General features: G+C 40.7%; 1 protein-coding gene across 1 annotated transcript in view; it reads right to left on the bottom strand.

The window, feature by feature from the left end:
- Nucleotides 1-18,729, bottom strand: part of LOC124796121 — a 387,418-nt gene that overhangs the window by 51,016 nt on the left and 317,673 nt on the right. Inside the window, exons 4-5 of the mRNA XM_047260211.1 lie at nucleotides 8,148-8,443; nucleotides 7,611-8,054 (exon numbers count right to left, since the gene is read on the bottom strand). Of these exons, the coding sequence (XP_047116167.1) occupies nucleotides 7,611-8,054; nucleotides 8,148-8,443 (740 nt within the window). The remainder of the gene's footprint in view (nucleotides 1-7,610; nucleotides 8,055-8,147; nucleotides 8,444-18,729) is intronic.

Below are 18,729 nucleotides of genomic sequence, written 5' to 3'. Positions count from 1 at the left end.
TGTCATGTATTGTTGTTTTTCTGACATGTTCCACATCCTGGAGGACCTCCTCACTACGGATCAATTGGAATGAAAGTAAATCTAATCTAATCTAATCTAATGATGCTCAAGCAAACCGAGAGAGGTAGGATAGTCGTCGGATGACATCAGCCAGTCCAACGTAAGCACCCCCCCCCCCCCCCCACCACGACTGCCCTGTTGTAAACCTACCTAGCAAAAATGTTTTCAAACGGTTGTAGCAAGGAAACAGTACGTTTTTGGACATGGGTTCTTATTCAAAGTATTATTTACTCACTTTCCTTTACAAGTCCTAGAGGTTTGTAACGGGAATTTCCAAACACCCGATATTTATTGGGGATATTTTTATCCCAAATTTTGTGTTACTTTTATGGGGATGGGGCAGGGTCACATTGTACATCACGATATCTAATGATAGATTGGTAACCACTGACACTTGGTATTTACGTGGATCATAAAAAAAATGGCTCTGAGCACTATGGGACTCAACATCTTAGGTCATAAGTCCCCTAGAACTTAGAACTACTTAAACCTAACTAACCTAAGGACATCACACACACCCCATGCCCGAGGCAGGATTCGAACCTGCGACCGTAGCAGTCCCGCGGTGCCGGACTGCAGCGCCAGAACCGCTAGACCACCGCGACCGGCACGTGGATCATATTTAGAGATTGTTAACCACCTGTGACTGTCCTTTGTTTGGGCAATTTGCAGACGTGATGCTTAGTGAAGACCACACGTAATGACCTGATATTATGATGACGAGCACAACAATTTTCTAAGTCGGGACAGGAATCCTACACGTTATGGATATGAAATTGGCAGTATTGCACTGCAACCGGTAAACGTTCCAGGTTTCTGAAGAAAGCATTGCCGATCTTTAGATACATATATTTTCGACTTTTCTTAGGCTTAAGTTTGTTTTCGGTTCGTCTGAGAAAGTTCCACCTCTTTGTTCTAGTATCTCGAATGCACTCAGACACTGGAACTTTCTGAAGCTGCTCTTAGAGTCAATTTTTTTCCTCACTGGAAGTCGCACGTATTTCAGGGGCATGGAAACCGCTATGTTGTCACTCCATTATCTCACGTTCTTCAGTTGCCATTTAGCAGTAGATGCAAATATAATGACATGTGTGTGAGGCAGTGTTACCAGATGTGCTCTACTCTTCAATGCTTCTCAAAGACACATGCATAAATTACACCTACACTTGCAGAGATTTCATCTCTCGTGCAGGTGTTTGTCATCAGAGGAAGCCTCGTACCATGTGCTGCTGTCCTTATTACTCTCCTTAGAACATAGCTGACGGTTGTTAAGTTAGAGGGAAGAGCGGTATATTAATTTTATTTGTCTGAGAAAGGAACTTGTTACTCTCCTGCCATTTCAGATCAGGCAAACGCACGTACAGGCAACAAAAGTACATGCAATTATATGAAAAAGTAGTCATATAGAATTTAACATAGAAGAACTAAACTAAACTCCTCCTCAACAGGCCATGAAGGGCCAATTGTACCGACCAGCCGCCGTGTCATCCTCAGCCCACAGGCGTCAGTGGATGCGGATATGGATGGGCATGTGGTCGGCACACCGCTCTCCCGGCCGTATGGCACTTTCCGAGGCCGGAGCCGCTACTTCTCAATCAAGTAGCCCCTCAGTTTGCCTCACAAGGACTGAGTGCATCCCGCTCGCCAACGGCGCTCGGCAGATCGGATGGTCACCCACCCAAGTGCTAGCCCAGCCCGACAGCGCTTCACTTCGCTGATCCTCTGGGAACCTATGTTACCACTGCGGCAAGGCCGTTGGCATACCTCGGAAGAAAGTTCTGGGAAACTGGAGAACCGGGCCGCTAGAATAGTGACCTCATCTCAATTACCTAAATACGGGTTGCCTTTCCTGTGGTTAGCATAATCGTGAAATTGTCAACTTTTGTGCATGGAAGATTTAATGAATGTGATACGTATAAAAGCGACGAATCACGCGTGTATCTAATTACTGACTGCTCGCCCTAGGAGAGGGTGTTTACACACGGCACTCTAGGTTGCACTCTAGGGCACTCTAGGAGCCCTTCCTTTACGAGCATATCCCACCGTAGTTTGGAAAATTGACAAAAAATATGTCGATTCCATGACGACTCCATCTTCAGCGTAGAAGGAATGTTTGGGGCCAGGACACAGTCTGTTGTACAGTACAGATCAGATCTCCGTGTTTCTGCATCGGGTTACGTGGATCAGTGTCTGGTGCACTGGACCAGCGCTTGAGGCAGGAACGATGTTTGGATCCCATTCGGACCACTCACACTTACGTTTTCTGTAGCTTCCCAAGATCAGTCCTGGGATGATAGTTTCCTTACCCATCTCGAGATCGTGCACCAAACGTATCGTCGAACCCTAAATTTCCTGAATCTCATATGTTTTTGCGTACGGAACTGTGGCTGCCCATGTACCTGTGGTATCGGCATCAGCACCGAGTGTTCGATAATTTGATAGTATAGCAATGAAGACTCGGAGTATCCGTATCGGAGTTACAGAATCACGGTGGGAAGAATACAAACGCGTTGCTATTCTCCCGTCCCGGTTTCGCGCATTGTACAGTCGCTCGATTTATATGGCGTTGCCGTAAATTTGAGCTGGACACTGTGGCCGAGCGGTTCTAGGCGCTTCAGTCCGGAACCACGCGGCTGCAGGTTCGAATCCGGCTCCGGGCATGGATGTGTGTGATGTCCTTAGGTTGGTTAAGTTTACTTAGTTTTAAGTCTAGTGGACTGATGACCTCAGATGTTAAGTCTCATAGTGCTTAGAGCCATTTGAACCATTTGATTTGTAATTTTGTTTACGTACCACTGCGTGGAGTTGTAATTAAAATTCAGAGAACAACTTTAGGTAACTGAATATTAACTCCAAATTCTAGTACTAATTAAATTATGTAAACAGAGCAAGCAAGAGAAGTTCTTAGGAGGGACGCCTTGATCGACAAATATCATCATAGCTCAGCCAAATTTCACGAAATTTTAATAAATTATTTACAAAAACCTTTCTCGTGAATCAGTCTGTCTATTTGTGGACAATAGTTTCTGAGATTAGCCTTCAGGTACAGAAAGAAAAACGAGGAAGGGACTTTAATTTATAATGCGTGTAGATGCGCATTGTATAATAACCACATCAGAGATCAGCAACATATGTCAGTAATAGTAAGTATGCACCCAATCACTCAAAAAATTTATCGAGTTTATACGTCAATTGATCGATGTAAACATAGCGCAACTCGCATTTATTAACTTTTATATTTTAAAAGATCAAAATCTAGAAGAAGATTTCCCACCAACAGAGTTGGAAATTCATGAAGCCATCAAAACACTCAAAAACAATAAAGGAAGTGGTGAAGACCCCATTACAGCAGAATTATTGAAGTGGGCAGAACCAAAAATTGTAAAGGATCTACAACTACTTCTTGAGAACATTTGGAAAACTGAAAAGGTTCCAACTGAATTGAAAACAGCATTAATCCACCTGCTACATAAAAAGGGAGCCAAACAAAATGTCAGTAATTACAGAGGAGTTTCACTACTGCCAGTGGCATACAAAATATTATCAAAAATTCTCCTGAACAGAGTGGTAGATACTTAGACAAACAACTGCGTGAATATCAAGGTGGTTTTCGAATGGGAAGATCTTGAGCAGAACAAATTTTTAACTTAAAGTCAATAATTCGCCATAGAAGGTTAACCAGCAAATTGATAATAGTGTCATTTATTGTTTTCAAGAAAGCATTTGATTGTATAGACAGAGAAACAATGGATAAGTCCATTAGGGAATTTGGTGATAAATCAAAATTAGCAAATATAATTTGTGAAACACTAACAAGTACAATATCTAAAGTCAAATTGTGGGACAAGTATCTCAGCCATTTGAAATAAAAACTGGTTTTAGACAAGGTGATGGTTTATCTTTACTTTTTAATTGTGTTCTAGAAAAAGTTGTAAGGATGTGGAATTCGCAGCTAAAAAATCACAAAATTAAACCAATAACTCTGGAAAGGAAAACAAATGGAATTAAGGTAAACTGCTTGGCCTTTGCGGAAGATTTTTCAATACTTTCAGAAAACCTGGCAGAGGCAGTTATTCAGATAAACCTTCTGAACAAAACAGCAAAAAGGACTGGTCTCAAAATTTCAGCTGAAAAAACAAAATTCATGACAAACATAAAAAAATGCGCCAAAACTCATAGAAACACAAATAGGCAAAATAGAGCGACTAAATAAATTTAAATATCTTGGAGAGACTATAGAACAGAATGTACTAGAAAAATCTGCAGTACATGTAAGAACTGACCAAATGGAAAGAGCGTATGGTTTGACCAAAAATATTTACAACAAGAAACGAATATCTAGAAAAACAAAACTAAAACACTACACCACAGTGGTACGACCAGAATGTTTATATGAATCTGAATGACTAACGATGAACTATATAAGATGGACAGACTAGAGGTACTGGAAAGAAGGATTATTACAAAAATAATGGGTGCAATAAAAACTGCAAATGGTTGAAAAATAAGAAGTAATGAGAAGACCTACAAAAATATGGAGAAAATATCTGAAGTAATGGCCAAACGAAGATTAAACTTTTTCTGACACCTCTACCGAATGGATGGAAACAGACTAACAAAACAAATAGACCTATATTTCTGGAAGAAGAAATCGACAGTAGCCTCGATTACAGAAGTAAGGAAAGATCTAGAAAGAAACAACATCAAAGAATCAGAAATAGCAGAAAGAAACTGTTTTAAAAATAAAATATTAAATATGGAAGGCTTTCAAAGCAGAAAAATAACAAATCGGGAACAACATGGACAGAAGAAAGGAAGAGACTTCATGTGGAGAAAATTAGGGAATACTGGAAGAATAGGAAACAACAACAAAGGACATCCTTCGTACGGTACCCTTTGAATAAAGGAATTGAAAGTAAATTTGTGGCTGGTTGCTGTCCTAACACCATCAACATTTGTCTTCAAACAACAGCCACGGTCTCCATCATGTCATCATATGACAAAATTGCATGAAACTAAAGTTGTTAACGTGATCCTAGTTGGTCAAGACGATTGGAAAAAAAAGCATAGTGTAAGTGAAAGTTAGTGCTTTTGCCTCAGAGAAAAAGAATTGCAAAAGTTAACACATATGGATAGCATACATAAACATGTTGAGTCGCATAATTCGTTTGCGTTTTAAGTATCTATTCTTAACTTGGTATCAGACGCCAGCTGGTTCATGAGATAGCATAATTTCCATAATTCGTATTGTACTCTAATGAATCCTTTTGTGCTCAAGAAAAGCTCAAAGATACATCAACACACAGGACCTTGCAACACTGCCGGCATCGATACTTTTATTCCTATAATATCGACGCACCAATACCGTCTTAAGTATTGGTATCGGTACGAGATATCGCCCTGTATCACGTATTCATACGTCCCCGGACGTGAGTGCTTCACTGTCCGTGCCTGAATTCCACCGAGTATGTTTGTGATGCCTATGGAGAGAGTTTTGCTCGTACAGATCTCCTCCCTGCTGGCCAGAAAGCACATATGGCTAAACAGTAGCTACCACTTTTCGTGGAGTTCGTAGAAACTGCCAGTAATAATCCGTGTTTAACGGCCTACTTTTTGACAGGACATTACGGCTAAACTTCTCTCCTTCCTTGTTTTGAGCTTTCTATCACAAACAGCTTTACCTTCACCAATGTGCGATGTGTTGTTCTGTCATTTGCGGTAATCATACTACACTTACAGAATTAATTTTTCGTCTCCATGATACTGTAAAACAAGAAATTCTCTTACCGACAGTGATATTCAAGATCGACTCTTGAATCAATTTCGTAAATTTGTTACGTGAATGCCTCCTTACTACTGTACGTGTCACATTTCCGAAAGAGTGCCGTTCCTCGTGCATTGGTAGCTCTGTTGGTGAAACCATCTGGCAATGGCAAGGTTCCGTTTCGAGTCCCGGAAAACCACACAGGTTTAATGTGTTTGAAACTTTCACATTCCCAGTTGATATTAATTTTGTTATAATAAATTTACATAGACATTATTTGCAGTTCAAACACACTGAATTAATGATAAGACAGCACCTGCGCCCCAGAGGAGTGGGTTGAAATTGCAATACGGCCATCTAGATGCATGTTTTTCTTTGTTCCTCGAAATCGGTGAAGGCTAGTGCCGGTATGCTTCCGGGGAAAAGACGTTCGATTTCCGTTTCCAACCTCGCCTAATTCGATCATAAGCACAATGTGATGGCTTCATCATCGACGGGACATTGTTGTTGTTGTGGTCTTCAGTCCTGAGACTGGTTTGATGCAGCTCTCCATGCTACTCTATCCTGTGCAAGCTGCTTCATCTCCCAGTACCTACTGCAATCTACATCCTTCTGAATCTGCTTAGTGTATTCATCTCTTGGTCTCCCTCTACGATTTTTACCCTCCACGCTGCCCTCCAATACTAAATTTGTGATCCCTTGATGCCTCAGGACATGTCCTACCAACCGATCCCGTCTTCTGGTCAAGTTGTGCCACAAACTTCTCTTCTCCCCAATCCTATTCAGTACTTCCTCATTAGTTATGTGATCTACCCATCTAATCTTCAGCATTCTTCTGTAGCACCACATTTCGAAAGCTTCTATTCTCTTCCAGTCCAAACTATTTATCGTCCATGTTTCACTTCCATACATGGCTACACTCCATACAAATACTTTCAGAAATGACTTCCTGACACTTAAATCTATACTCGATGTTAACAAATTTCTCTTCTTCAGAAAAGCTTTCCTTGCCATTGCCAGTGTACATTTTATATCCTCTCTACTTCGACCATCATCAGTTATTTTGCTCCCCAAATAGCGAAACTCCTTTACTACTTTAAGTGTCTCATTTCCTAATATAATTCCCTCAGCATCACCCGACTTAATTCGACTACATTCCATTATCTTCGTTTTGCTTTTGTTGATGTTCATCTTATATCCTCCTTTCAAGACAATGTCCATTCCATTCAACTGCTCTTCCAAGTCCTTTGCTGTCTCTGACAGAATTACAATGTCATCAGCGAACCTCAAAGTTTTTATTTCTTCTCCATGGATTTTAATACCTACTCCGAATTTTTCTTTTGTTTCCTTTACTGCTTGCTCAATATACAGATTGAACAACATCGGGGAGAGGCTACAACCCTGTCTTACTCCCTTCCCAACCACTGCTTAACGCGTAATTTTCTTAGTTTAAAACGTATTCTAGTCTAGAACATAAATTGTATCTCTGGAATCTGTTCTCCCGTTTTATTGATAGCGTGTTGCATGTTGTGGACGTTGACTAAGATTTCAGACAATCAGCAGGTAACTTTATGAGTGATCTTGAGGTTCTTGATTGTTCTTTGAATTCATCCAGTTGATCGGCATCCACCCAGTATTATAAAATGATGAATGTGGTGTCACTCTTTTCTATGGCTCTTTTGGCAATTTGCGTGTTAAAATATTTGGCCTTGACTTGCAGTAAATTGGCACAAATCATTTTTATAGTATCGTATGAAACTAAGGATGGAAAGAGATAAGTACTTGCCTTGTTGAGTTCCGCATTATCGGCCACCTCGTCTGCGTCATCCTCATCTGGAGTTCCGTCGTTAGGAAGCTCAAGTTCTCCATCTGAATTCATGTCGTTCCTCTCTCCGTCATAATCGTCGTCATACTCTCCTTCTTCGTCATCCTCTGGTTTTTCGCTGACAGCTGTGTTCTCCTCATCCTCATTGTCATTATCATCGTCTTCGTCGCTAGCTGTTTCCTGGAATTCCTGGCTGTCATCCTCTACCTCATAGCTCCTGTCAGTACCATCCAGTTCGGTGCTCTTCTGCGACGACTCACTTCCTGGACCTGAAATGTCTTCGGCTTTGGGACGGGACAACAACGCGCGCTTTTGTTTGTCGGCTGCAGAGCTGGTTGTGCTGTCTCTGGCGTTACCAGCTTGTGGTCGATGGGTTATGCACTTCTCGTTGCGTTCCAAACATTCCTAAAACATTGAACCAACGGAGCTAGCAAATCAGGGAAACTTTTAAATTTATTTAATACCAAGAATAAAACCTCCAACAATGACCAAATTTACCTGTTGAATCGTCACTTTTGCAAGTCCACCAGAATACTCTCTGCCATTCATGGCTTCTGATTCCACTCGGTTCCTTGGTTTTGGTGTGCTTAGATAGCTTTCACCTTTTATCGCTGTCATATTAGTAGCCATCAGACTGGAATTGCCTATGGGGAGATTTACTGGAGGCGGCGTCAGTTGATCGTCAATACCAGTGTTTGTAGTTTTGCTGGCTTTCCGAACACCTGCCGTATTGGAGCCAACTTCAGAGCTCGTTACGTCTTTATTTGTTCCCCACGTAGGTGCATTATGTGGCTCTGAAAGAAAAAGGAAGATAAGTTGAAGGGTACAGAAATTGAAAATGAAATAGTAGTAAATAACAGTTTGGTGTATTACCATTTGGTGCATCTTTGAATGCAAATACAATGAAAGTTATCTGTTTATTCATGGTAGAGTGAGCAGCTTAGATAGCAGAAGTACCGCATAGAAATTTCTACTTGATAGATTGTTAAGATGAGAGTGTAAAGAGAGAGATAACTTATTTGGACTTTGTTAACTGCAAGCGCGAGTTCAGTAATTATTACTCTGCAAAGATTTTATTGTGTCTAATAAATCTACGTGCTGGTAATTAGGGAGAGGTATTAGCCATGTGCTCAGCATTCTAATTAGGTTTTCCTCATTTATATTAGTTAAAAAACATTGATTAGGAACTCAAGAAAACTTAAACAAGAGTAGGAAGGCAAATTACTGCATAGTGATTTATTTCTGATCATAATTTCCGGTGCAGCCAGAGCAGAGTCGAGTTACTCGTTGCAAGGCAAGAATTTGTTGTAGGGCTTAGTTAAAAATTTTGAGAGTATTAGAAACATCTTCCAATAAGTGAAATTTCATGTAAATTCAACAAATGCGTTTTTAGTAATAGGACACATTCAAATTACTTAACAGTTATTTATGCTGAGAATTCTTGTGAATTGTTCTTTGATACAATCCCATTTACAGACAATGAGATGTATTTCAAATTAGTTAAAATCACATTTCTAAAAATTAATTTGGGTGGATAAGATCATGTTCAAAAGTATGGTAGTTATGCACATTCTAGATCTCAAACTGTAATTGGAACTTTGAAGTCATACAATTTTTATATTGTCAGCGAGAAACTCGTTAAACACAGTTTCAGCATACACTCCCAATTATAGAGATAACTTTCAAGGAGCTTAATTACATTATAAAATATGTACTTTAGAAAAGATACGTCTGATATGCTCAAAGTCTCAACTCTACCAGTTTCTACTGGTTGTTTGTAAGTGACGTTTAATTATTAGTTCCCTCATGTCAATTTAAGCTTCAGAATATTTTTCGTCGTTGTTCCCATATTGTATTTCCTATAGCTTCCACGTAATTTTCTTCGTTCCAAGTCGTTACGAACTAAGAAACGTAAAAATCTAAAGGCAGATATATATATCAGTCAATTGAATAAATCACGGTTGGAACAATTACAAAAAGTGTCCACTGAGTGAAATAGTGTTTATGGATGACCGGTGGAACAGGTACGAAATCTATGTCATAAAATGAAAAAAAAAAAGAAGTTGATCAGCTTAATAAAGACAGAAAAGTAATTCTATATAATATAAACAACCAAATCTTAATAAGAAAGTTAGATAAGCACTTTGTCATTTAAGACATTGTCTGTGCACTGTACGAGCAACAATTTAAATTTATGGGGTACTTCAGGACAGCTTCTGGGCACAACGAAGTAGGAATATGTGATGACTGGGGCAACAGTGGTGAACATAGCAGAAATTTTGGCAAATAGAAACTATGAAGTCATCCAAAGGTGATTTAATACACATGTTTGATTGTAGGATAAGACGTTTAGCACAAATTATGAAAATCACACGCAGTATATACTAAGTTTACACAACCTTCGACTATGTTTTCCGTGGTGATGTTCGACCAGTAAAGTAAGGAACCTTTCTTTACATTAGAAATGGGTGCTGTATAGCAACTGTATTAACTGTAGTTACGTGACACAAAATTAATGCACCATTATCTTAAATCAAAAATTACAGTAATATAATAAAAAATTTTCTTAGTGAGATCCACATAAAATGCTGATGACAGTTAACAAATATGAGAGTAAACTGTACCATTGGTAGTCACATTTTAATTTATTTGCTCAAATAAAATTGAGACGTGCTTCTGTCCGTCTCGTTTAAACCCTCGCCGGCGCTTTTCCGCGTGGCGACGCCGTCTGTTCTCCTCGTCTCATGCCCCTCCCTCTAGGTCGGTGGAGTGGAGTGACTGAGTCGTGAAGCGTGGCAGTACTCCATCGACTCCGGAAGTGCTTGTTTGTCTTACTTCCGGTGGTTTGTGTTGTGTCGGCCGGCTCATTCCACCGTGAGGTTATATGACATAGCGCGCCTGACTTGGAGAATCCGTTAGCTCCGATTATGCTGGTTCTTGTCGGAAGAGAATTGAAATAAGGAGCTGTGATGTTGCTGTTCCGGAGAATAGTGGGAGTCGTCGAGGACGGTTGCTCCGGGAATGTTTTGAGCACTGTGGGCGGCAGGTTTTCCTCGGGTACTGAAGTTGAGTATATTTCGCTATTGCCGTTGTGCTTTTGACTTGCTGTTGCCTTGTATTATGGTGTTGTTTCCGACTTCGTTTATGTTGCTGCCGCCGACATTGTGTGTTTTCCGTCCACCGGTTTAGCTCGCCAGTTCTGAACCTATGAAGGAAAAGGTTGAATGTTAGTTCTACACTGCGTTTGCAGAGTTTGACTTAGAGTGTGTAGGTGTTTCTTGTACTGCTGGGCTGGTTCCTCGGTTAGGCGTCGGCGTGAGCGTGAATTGCTTGGTTAAAATTTGTAGTGGACACTCCGGGCATGGGCGATGCTGTACAACCAGGATAGTAGAACATGTTGAGTCAAAGGCTGTGAATGTGAACGGTTACTCTGTCATGTCACACTAGGAGATTAGGTACTGATGTATTGGAGGCTATCTATTGATTCTTGTGACCAATTTGGTAGTCAGTTCCAAGCCTACGTGTTCTGTGTATGTGAGGGAAAGAAAAGAAATTTGTGATGTACGTGGCTGTGCACACCTTAAAAGTTGTTGGTGCATGTGTTTATTTTAAAGATTGTTGCAATACCGTATGTTATTATCAGCCCCCTTTTAGACTGAAAATTTTACAGGATTACAGAGTTTTATTTGTATGTTTGCCTATATGAACAGTGTCGATTGAGCTGGTGGCTTTTACGCCAGTTTGTGAAATGTGGCAGCTTTACGCTGCGGTCTAATGATTTGTAATTGAAGGGCATCATTTAATTCCTCTTTGGGGCTCCCCTTGTATTTTTCATGCTCCGTACTACCTGAAGATTGTAAATCATGATATTCGGGCACGATGACTGATTGGTAGCCTTGCAGCTGCTTGTATTTCATACTCAGCAACTGTGGTTAAACTTTTGTAAATTTGCTGGCCATATTGGTGTGCGATTCTTTGCATTTTTAAATTTAGATTTTATGCAAGTTTTAGAAGTATATGCATGTATTGTTGTCCCTAGGATTTAAGCTGGATAGTATCAATTGGTTTATTTAAGGTTGCTAAGTTTTAGAGAATTGCTTCGCTGTATGATAGTTCTTAATGCTCAATGATAATTCTAAATGTACTGTGGCCTTTAAGGCTCGATTATTGATAAATTTGTTGATTTGCCTTCTATTTTTGAGAAATTGCCTAACCTTAACCATAGGTCAGGCCTCCAGGCTGAGCTGTTTATTAAGTACCTTGATGACTTGGCCCTTCAGGCTCCCCTTTTGGAAGCTCTACAGCCCTTAAGGCTTTGAAATCAGGTTTTAATACTTAACCTCCCTTGTTAGTGTACTGGGGCCCTTAAGGCCGGCTTACTGATAAATTCGTCGCTATTACTTACGTATTGCAGAATTTGACTAATTTCATTTATTACCTGGCCCTTACGGTCGGGTTGTTAATAAGCACTTGTTATTTTCCAGTTGATATTTCTAAGATTTTCTTATCTTGTAAATTTGGCCCTTCAGGCCCCTTACTTGGAAGTTGCACAGCCCTTCAGGCTGAACACGTTATATGTATTCTTGCTAAATTGGCCCTTCAGGCTTTCTTTGCGATTGCAGCCCTTAAGGCATACGCAGTACTGTGTTGCGTGGTACAATGTTAAATTGTTGATGAACTAGTTTCTTAAGTTTTGGTTCTCCCTATATTCATTATCTTGGCAGATTGTATATTGTATTTTAGCTAGTTTTAATAAATGCATTAGAAGTAAGGTGTTGTGTTTCTTCTACCAGCACTTGGCCCTGCTTCCTCGCCCGATCCTAGTGGCTCCTTACTTCCTTGATTGTTAGAATTTTTGCCCGTTAGCCACTATTATCGGTTTCAAAAATAAGAATTTACCAAGGTTGTGAATTCTATGGTTCATTTAGATATCTAGATCGCCAGTCTTATATGTGCAAACTGGGTTCAACTGTTTGCTGTGATTTGATTACCCCTGGAGAAGAGCTCCTGCAAGGAGAGCTTCTGTGAAGTTTGGAAGGTAGGAGACGAGGTACTGGCGGGATTAAAGCAGTGAGGACGGGGCGCGATTCGTGCTTGGGTAGCTCAGTTGGTAGAGCACTTGCCCGCGAAAGGCAAAGGTCCCGAGTTCAAGTCTCGGTCCGGCACACAGTTTTAATCTGCCAGGAAGTTTCATATCAGCGCACACTCCGCTGCAGAGTGAAAATCTCGTTCTTCAAGTCTATATTGTTAACAGGAAGCAATTGTAATACCCTCATGCACCGAATAACAGAACAATATCTACCCTTATAACGACAAGAGCATGCATAAATGAGATAAAGTGAACGCAGTTTGGAGGAGGTCTATGCACGTGGCTAATGGCATTGGGAAACCCCAATTGACATTAACAAAGAAGGCCCAGCTGCAGTGCAGAAAGAAATTGGGCAATAACAGTATAATACTTTTTGAATAAACACAGCCGAGATGGTGGGCAAGTGGCTAGACAGCATTAACAAGGCTAGCGGCGACCCGGCAAGAAAAATAAAAATTCACCTATAACAAGGAAGCGGTTGGTTGAAGCCATACTATGTGACGTAGAAGAGACACAGTGGGAAGAGTCTCGTCTTATAAAAGCATTTTTGAGAACTAAATTAACAGAGCTCTCGTCGCGCAACCTACGTGTCGAAAAATAGTGAAGACGTCTCCAAAGTGAAGGCGGTGTGCTTCAAGTATCGTGGCAACAGATGTAAAGCGGTAGTTCGTATTCCTCTTGGAATTTTTGCGGCCAGAGCACTGTGTACATCGCTCCATCCCCTAGCGAGTGTGCAATAGCCATTATTTCGACTAGGGAGTACATGGGAGTTTGGTTAGTTTAAAAGGTAAAATTTCATTCTGTACCAACTTAGTCCATTGATCAGCTACAACAAAGTAAATGTAAATTTCACTGATGAAATTTAATCGTTTTCGGATGTGCCCCAGGGAAGTATATCGCTATTCGTATTGTGTATTAATGACCTCGCAGAAAATATTAATAGTAAACTCAGGCTTTTTGTAGGTGATGCAGTTATCTATAATGAAGTACTATCTCAAAGAAGCTGCATAAATATTCAGTCAGATCTTGATAATATTTCAACTTTGTGCAGAGACTGGCAACTTACTCTATATGTTTAGAAATGTAAACTTCTGCACTTCAGAAAACGAAAAACCGTAGTGTCCTATGACTGTAATATCAATGAGCCACTGCTGGAATTGGTCAGCTCATAGGAATACCAGGGTGTAACGCTCTGTAGGGAAATGAAATGGAATGATCACATAGGTTCATTCGTGGCTATAGCAGGTGGCACACTTCGAATTATTGGTTGCATGCTAGAGAAAGTGTAATCAGTCTAGAACATAGATTCCTTACAATACACTCTTGCGACCGGTTGTAGAATATTGCTCAAGTGTGTGGGACTCATACCAAATGGGGCTAATAGGGGATATTGAACGTATACAGAGAAGGGCAGCACGAATGACCACAGGTTGGTTTAATCCATGGGAGAGTGTGACAGAGGTACTGGAGGAACTGACTGGAAGACTCTTGAAGGTAGATGCAAACTATCCTGAGAAAGTCTACTAGTAAAGTTTCAAGAACCAGCTTTGAATGATTACTCTAAGAATATACTATAACCCCCTACGTATCGCTCACATAGGGATTGTGAGGATAAGATTAGAATAAGTACTGCACGCACAGAGGCATTCTAACAATCATTCTTCCCGCGCTCCATACGTTAATGGGAAAGGAAGAAACCCTAATAACTGGTACAATGGGACGTACCATCTGCCATGTGCCACACGATGATTTGCAGAGTATAGTTGTAGTTGTACATGTAGATGTAGAAAGACGTTTGAATTGCTTCCTCGATGAAGCACAGACAAAGGAACTGTTGTGGTGACTGAAACTCTGAAGAACTTGAAAATATCCACAGATTATAACATTCCACCGAACTGTGTCTTAAACTCTCTTTACTGGCTTATTGCAAATACCCCACTCTTCAAGTATGTGAGGGTAAATCTTTTTGCGCGATGCGATTAGATACGTTGGATGTCGTCCGCGCCATTACAGTTCAGCCAGAACGACCAAACGGATCTTACGATCATCCTACTGACGCTCCAAATCACTTGCGAAGTAACGTTTTGTCGTAAACTGTAATGCTTACTGGAACGAAACCAATGTAGAAATATTTCAATCCGGAAGTATTCGACACCAATTATTCTATATGATCGAGGAAAATTTAGTTCATGCTGCTTCTCTAGCACGAAGCTAATGGAATGCCAATGTTTTACATCGAAACTTGACTGAGGAGATGGATTGGGAAAGTAGAAACCAACTAGGTGCCTTTCCGCTTGATAATCGCGGGTATTTAGGGATCAGAATTCTTCATGTTGTAAGACATGACGGACTCATGCTTGAGAATGCCTTTCTTGTTGAGTAAGATGATGAAACTGGAATCTTCAATGGCAGTTTACTTGACAGGGAAGATTATGGAAGTAGTTTCCTAAATCCTTGTACTTCGATAAACTTATTGTTCACCGAACATAACGTCGGAATTTTGATTGTTGCTCGCAATGCGTACGGTCTCATGCATTTTGATAACATGTTTTATTTCACTGACTCGCATTCATATTGACAAAAGGGAAGAAGCGGATCACAAAATGAATAAGCCTGTGTTACCGAATGCGATACAATCGACGAATGCCTTCATATTATCCCCCGAACTGTGCATTCCAATGACGGCAAACAATTTTCAATTAATGCTATCAATTTTTCCATCAGGGGAGGATTCGTACCAGTGCAGCAATATTTACAGGCATATCAATCGATACAGGCAGATAAAGAAGTCCCTGCCGAAAATGACACAGAATCACAGCCAGTAAATGCATCGCAATTCGTTCCTGTGTAAACAACTGTAATGGGACCAATTGCTCACGAGCTACTAGATGTTAATGTGGCTTCGAGGAAAGTAGACATACAAACGAAATTGTTCGCAAAACTAAGGACGATGTTGCAAATGTGAACAGACAGTTGCAAGCAAAGGAATCATGGCTTCATCTCTTTCCACGCGGCATCAATGGCTTGAACGAAGAGATCCCGCTAAAAATGATGCCATTGGATTATTTCCAACAGTGAATTCTAGGCTCCGATCCTCATTTTCAAGGAACAAACTATTTCCTTTATGCACTCTGAATGCTTGAATGACTTAGAGTGCAGTCGATGATCAGTGCGTGCTTCAGAGCTATACGAGGACAATAACATCATGTCGATGACAAGCATTTACATTTAAAGAATGTCAGAGGATCTGGATCATTTTGACGAACAGCTCACAACGAATTAATTATATTTATTTGTTGTATCGATCCTCCAGCTTTAATAATTATTTTCAGCTGTAATAAGTGGATTTTTTTTTAAGCCGACCTGATGAAGTTCCTAGCAAATTACTTCTTGATGAAGTCCAGCGTTTCGTTGAATCAAAACCGTTGAGTTGAACAGACATTTTTCTCGCTATGTCGATGCTTTCATGAAGCAGATCAAATACAATAAAAATATTCTTGTGAAACGTACTCGATTTCTGGACACGAATTGAGTTTCACAATCGTGGAAGCCCACATGTCCGCTTGTAGTAGGGGATTGAAAACCTTGCATTTTTGGAACTCCAGAAGGATTTGAGTATATCGAGCAAGTGATCTCGTACCACTAGTCAAGAGAAGAAGGAGAAGAAGAAGATCTAGACTTAAGATCACTCGTTTAACGCAACCAAACTCATCGTCACTGTCATACATGCCACAAAAACAAATCTGATACACGTCGATTTGCATTTCCTCTACATCTACATCTACATTTATACTCCGCAAGCCACCCAACGGTGTGTGGCGGAGGGCACTTTACGTGCCACTGTCATTACCTCCCTTTCCTGTTCCAGTCGCGTATGGTTCACGGGAAGAACGACTGTCTGAAAGCCTCCGTGCGCTCTCTAATCTCTCTAATTTTACATTCGTGATCTCCTCGGGAGGTATAAGTAGGGGGAAGCAATATATTCGATACCTCATCCAGAAACGCACCCTCTCGAAACCTGGCGAGCAAACGACACTGCGATGCAGAGCGCCTCTCTTGCAGAGTCTGCCACTTGAGTTTATTAAACATCTCCGTAACGTTATCACGGTTACCAAATAACCCTGTGACGAAACGCGCCGCTCTTCTTTGGATCTTCTCTATCTCCTCCGTCAAACCGATCTGGTACGGATCCCACACTGATGAGCAATACTCAAGTATAGGTCGAACGAGTGTTTTGTAAGCCACCTCCTTTGTTCATGGACTACATTTTCTAAGCACTCTACCAATGAATCTCAACCTCGTACCCGCCTTACCAACAATTAATTTTATATGATCATTCCACTTCAAATCGCTCCGCATGCATACTCCCAGATATTTTACAGAAGTAACTGCTACCAGTGTTTGTTCCGCTATCATATAATCATACAATAAAGGATCATTCTTTCTATGTATTCGCAATACATTACATTTGTCTATGTTAAGGGTCAGTTGCCACTCCCTGCACCAAGTGCCTATCCGCTGCAGATCTTCCTGCATTTCGCTACAATTTTCTAATGCTGCAACTTCTCTGTATACTACAACATCATCCGCGAAAAGCCGCATGGAACTTCCGACACTATCTACTAGGTCATTTATATATATTTTGAAAAGCAATGGTCCCATAACACTCCCCTGTGGCACGCCAGAGGTTACTTTAACGTCTGTAGACGTCTCTCCATTGATAACAACATGCTGTGTTCTGATTGCTAAAAACTCTTCAATCCAGCCACACAGCTGGTCTGATATTCCGTAGGCTCTTACTTTGTTTATCAGGCGACAGTGCGGAACTGTATCGAACGCCTTCCGGAAGTCAAGAAAAATAGCATCTACCTGGGAGCCTGTATCTAATATTTTCTGGGTCTCATGAACAAATAAAGCGAGTTGGGTTTCACACGATCGCTGTTTCCGGAATCCATGTTGATTCCTACATAGTAGATTCTGGGTTTCCAAAAACGACATGATACTCGAGCAAAAAACATGTTCTAAAATTCTACAGCAGATCGACGTCAGAGATATAGGTCTATAGTTTTGCGCATCTGCTCGACGACCCTTCTTGAAGACTGGGACTATCTGTGCTCTTTTCCAATCATTTGGAACCGTCCGTTCCTCTAGAGACTTGCGGTACACGGCTGTTAGAAGGGGGGCAAGTTCTTTCGCGTACTCTGTGTAGAATCGAATTGGTATCCCGTCAGGTCCAGTGGACGTTCCTCTATTGAGTGATTCCAGTTGCTTTTCTATTCCTTGGACACTTATTTCGATGTCAGCCATTTTTTCTTTTGTGCGAGGATTTAGAGAAGGATCTGCAGTGCGGTCTTCCTCTGTGAAACAGCTTTGGAAAAAGGTGTTTAGTATTTCAGCTTTACGCGTGTCATCCTCTGTTTCAATGCCATCATCATCCCGTAGTGTCTGGATATACTGTTTCGAGCCACTTACTGATTTAACGTAAGACCAGAACTTCCTAGGATTTTCTGTGAAGTCGATACATAGAATTTTACTTTCAAATTCACTGAACGCTTCACGCATAGCCCTCCTTACGCTAACTTTGACATCGTTTAGCTTCTGTTTGTCTGAGAGGTTTTGGCTGCGTTTAAACTTGGTGTGGAGCTCTCTTTGCTTTCGCAGTAGTTTCCTAACTTTGTTGTTGTACCACGGTGGGTTTTTCCCGTCCCTCACAATTTTACTCGGCACGTACCTGTCTAAAACGCATTTTGCGATTGCCTTGAACTTTTTCCTTAAACACTCAACATTGTCAGTGTCGGAACAGAAATTTTCGTTTTGATCTGTTAGGTAGTCTGAAATCTGCCTTCTATTACTCTTGCTAAACAGATAAACCTTCCTCCCTTTTTTTATATTCCTATTAACTTCCATATTCAGGGATGCTGCAACGGCCTTATGATCACTGAATCCCTGTTCTGTACATACAGAGTCGAAAAGTTCGGGTCTGTTTGTTAT

This window comes from Schistocerca piceifrons, chromosome 4 (genome assembly GCF_021461385.2).
Source record: "Schistocerca piceifrons isolate TAMUIC-IGC-003096 chromosome 4, iqSchPice1.1, whole genome shotgun sequence".
Classification (NCBI taxonomy): domain Eukaryota; kingdom Metazoa; phylum Arthropoda; class Insecta; order Orthoptera; family Acrididae; genus Schistocerca; species Schistocerca piceifrons.
Note: the sequence above shows the minus strand (reverse complement) of the source record. Positions and strands in the feature narration are given on the sequence as shown.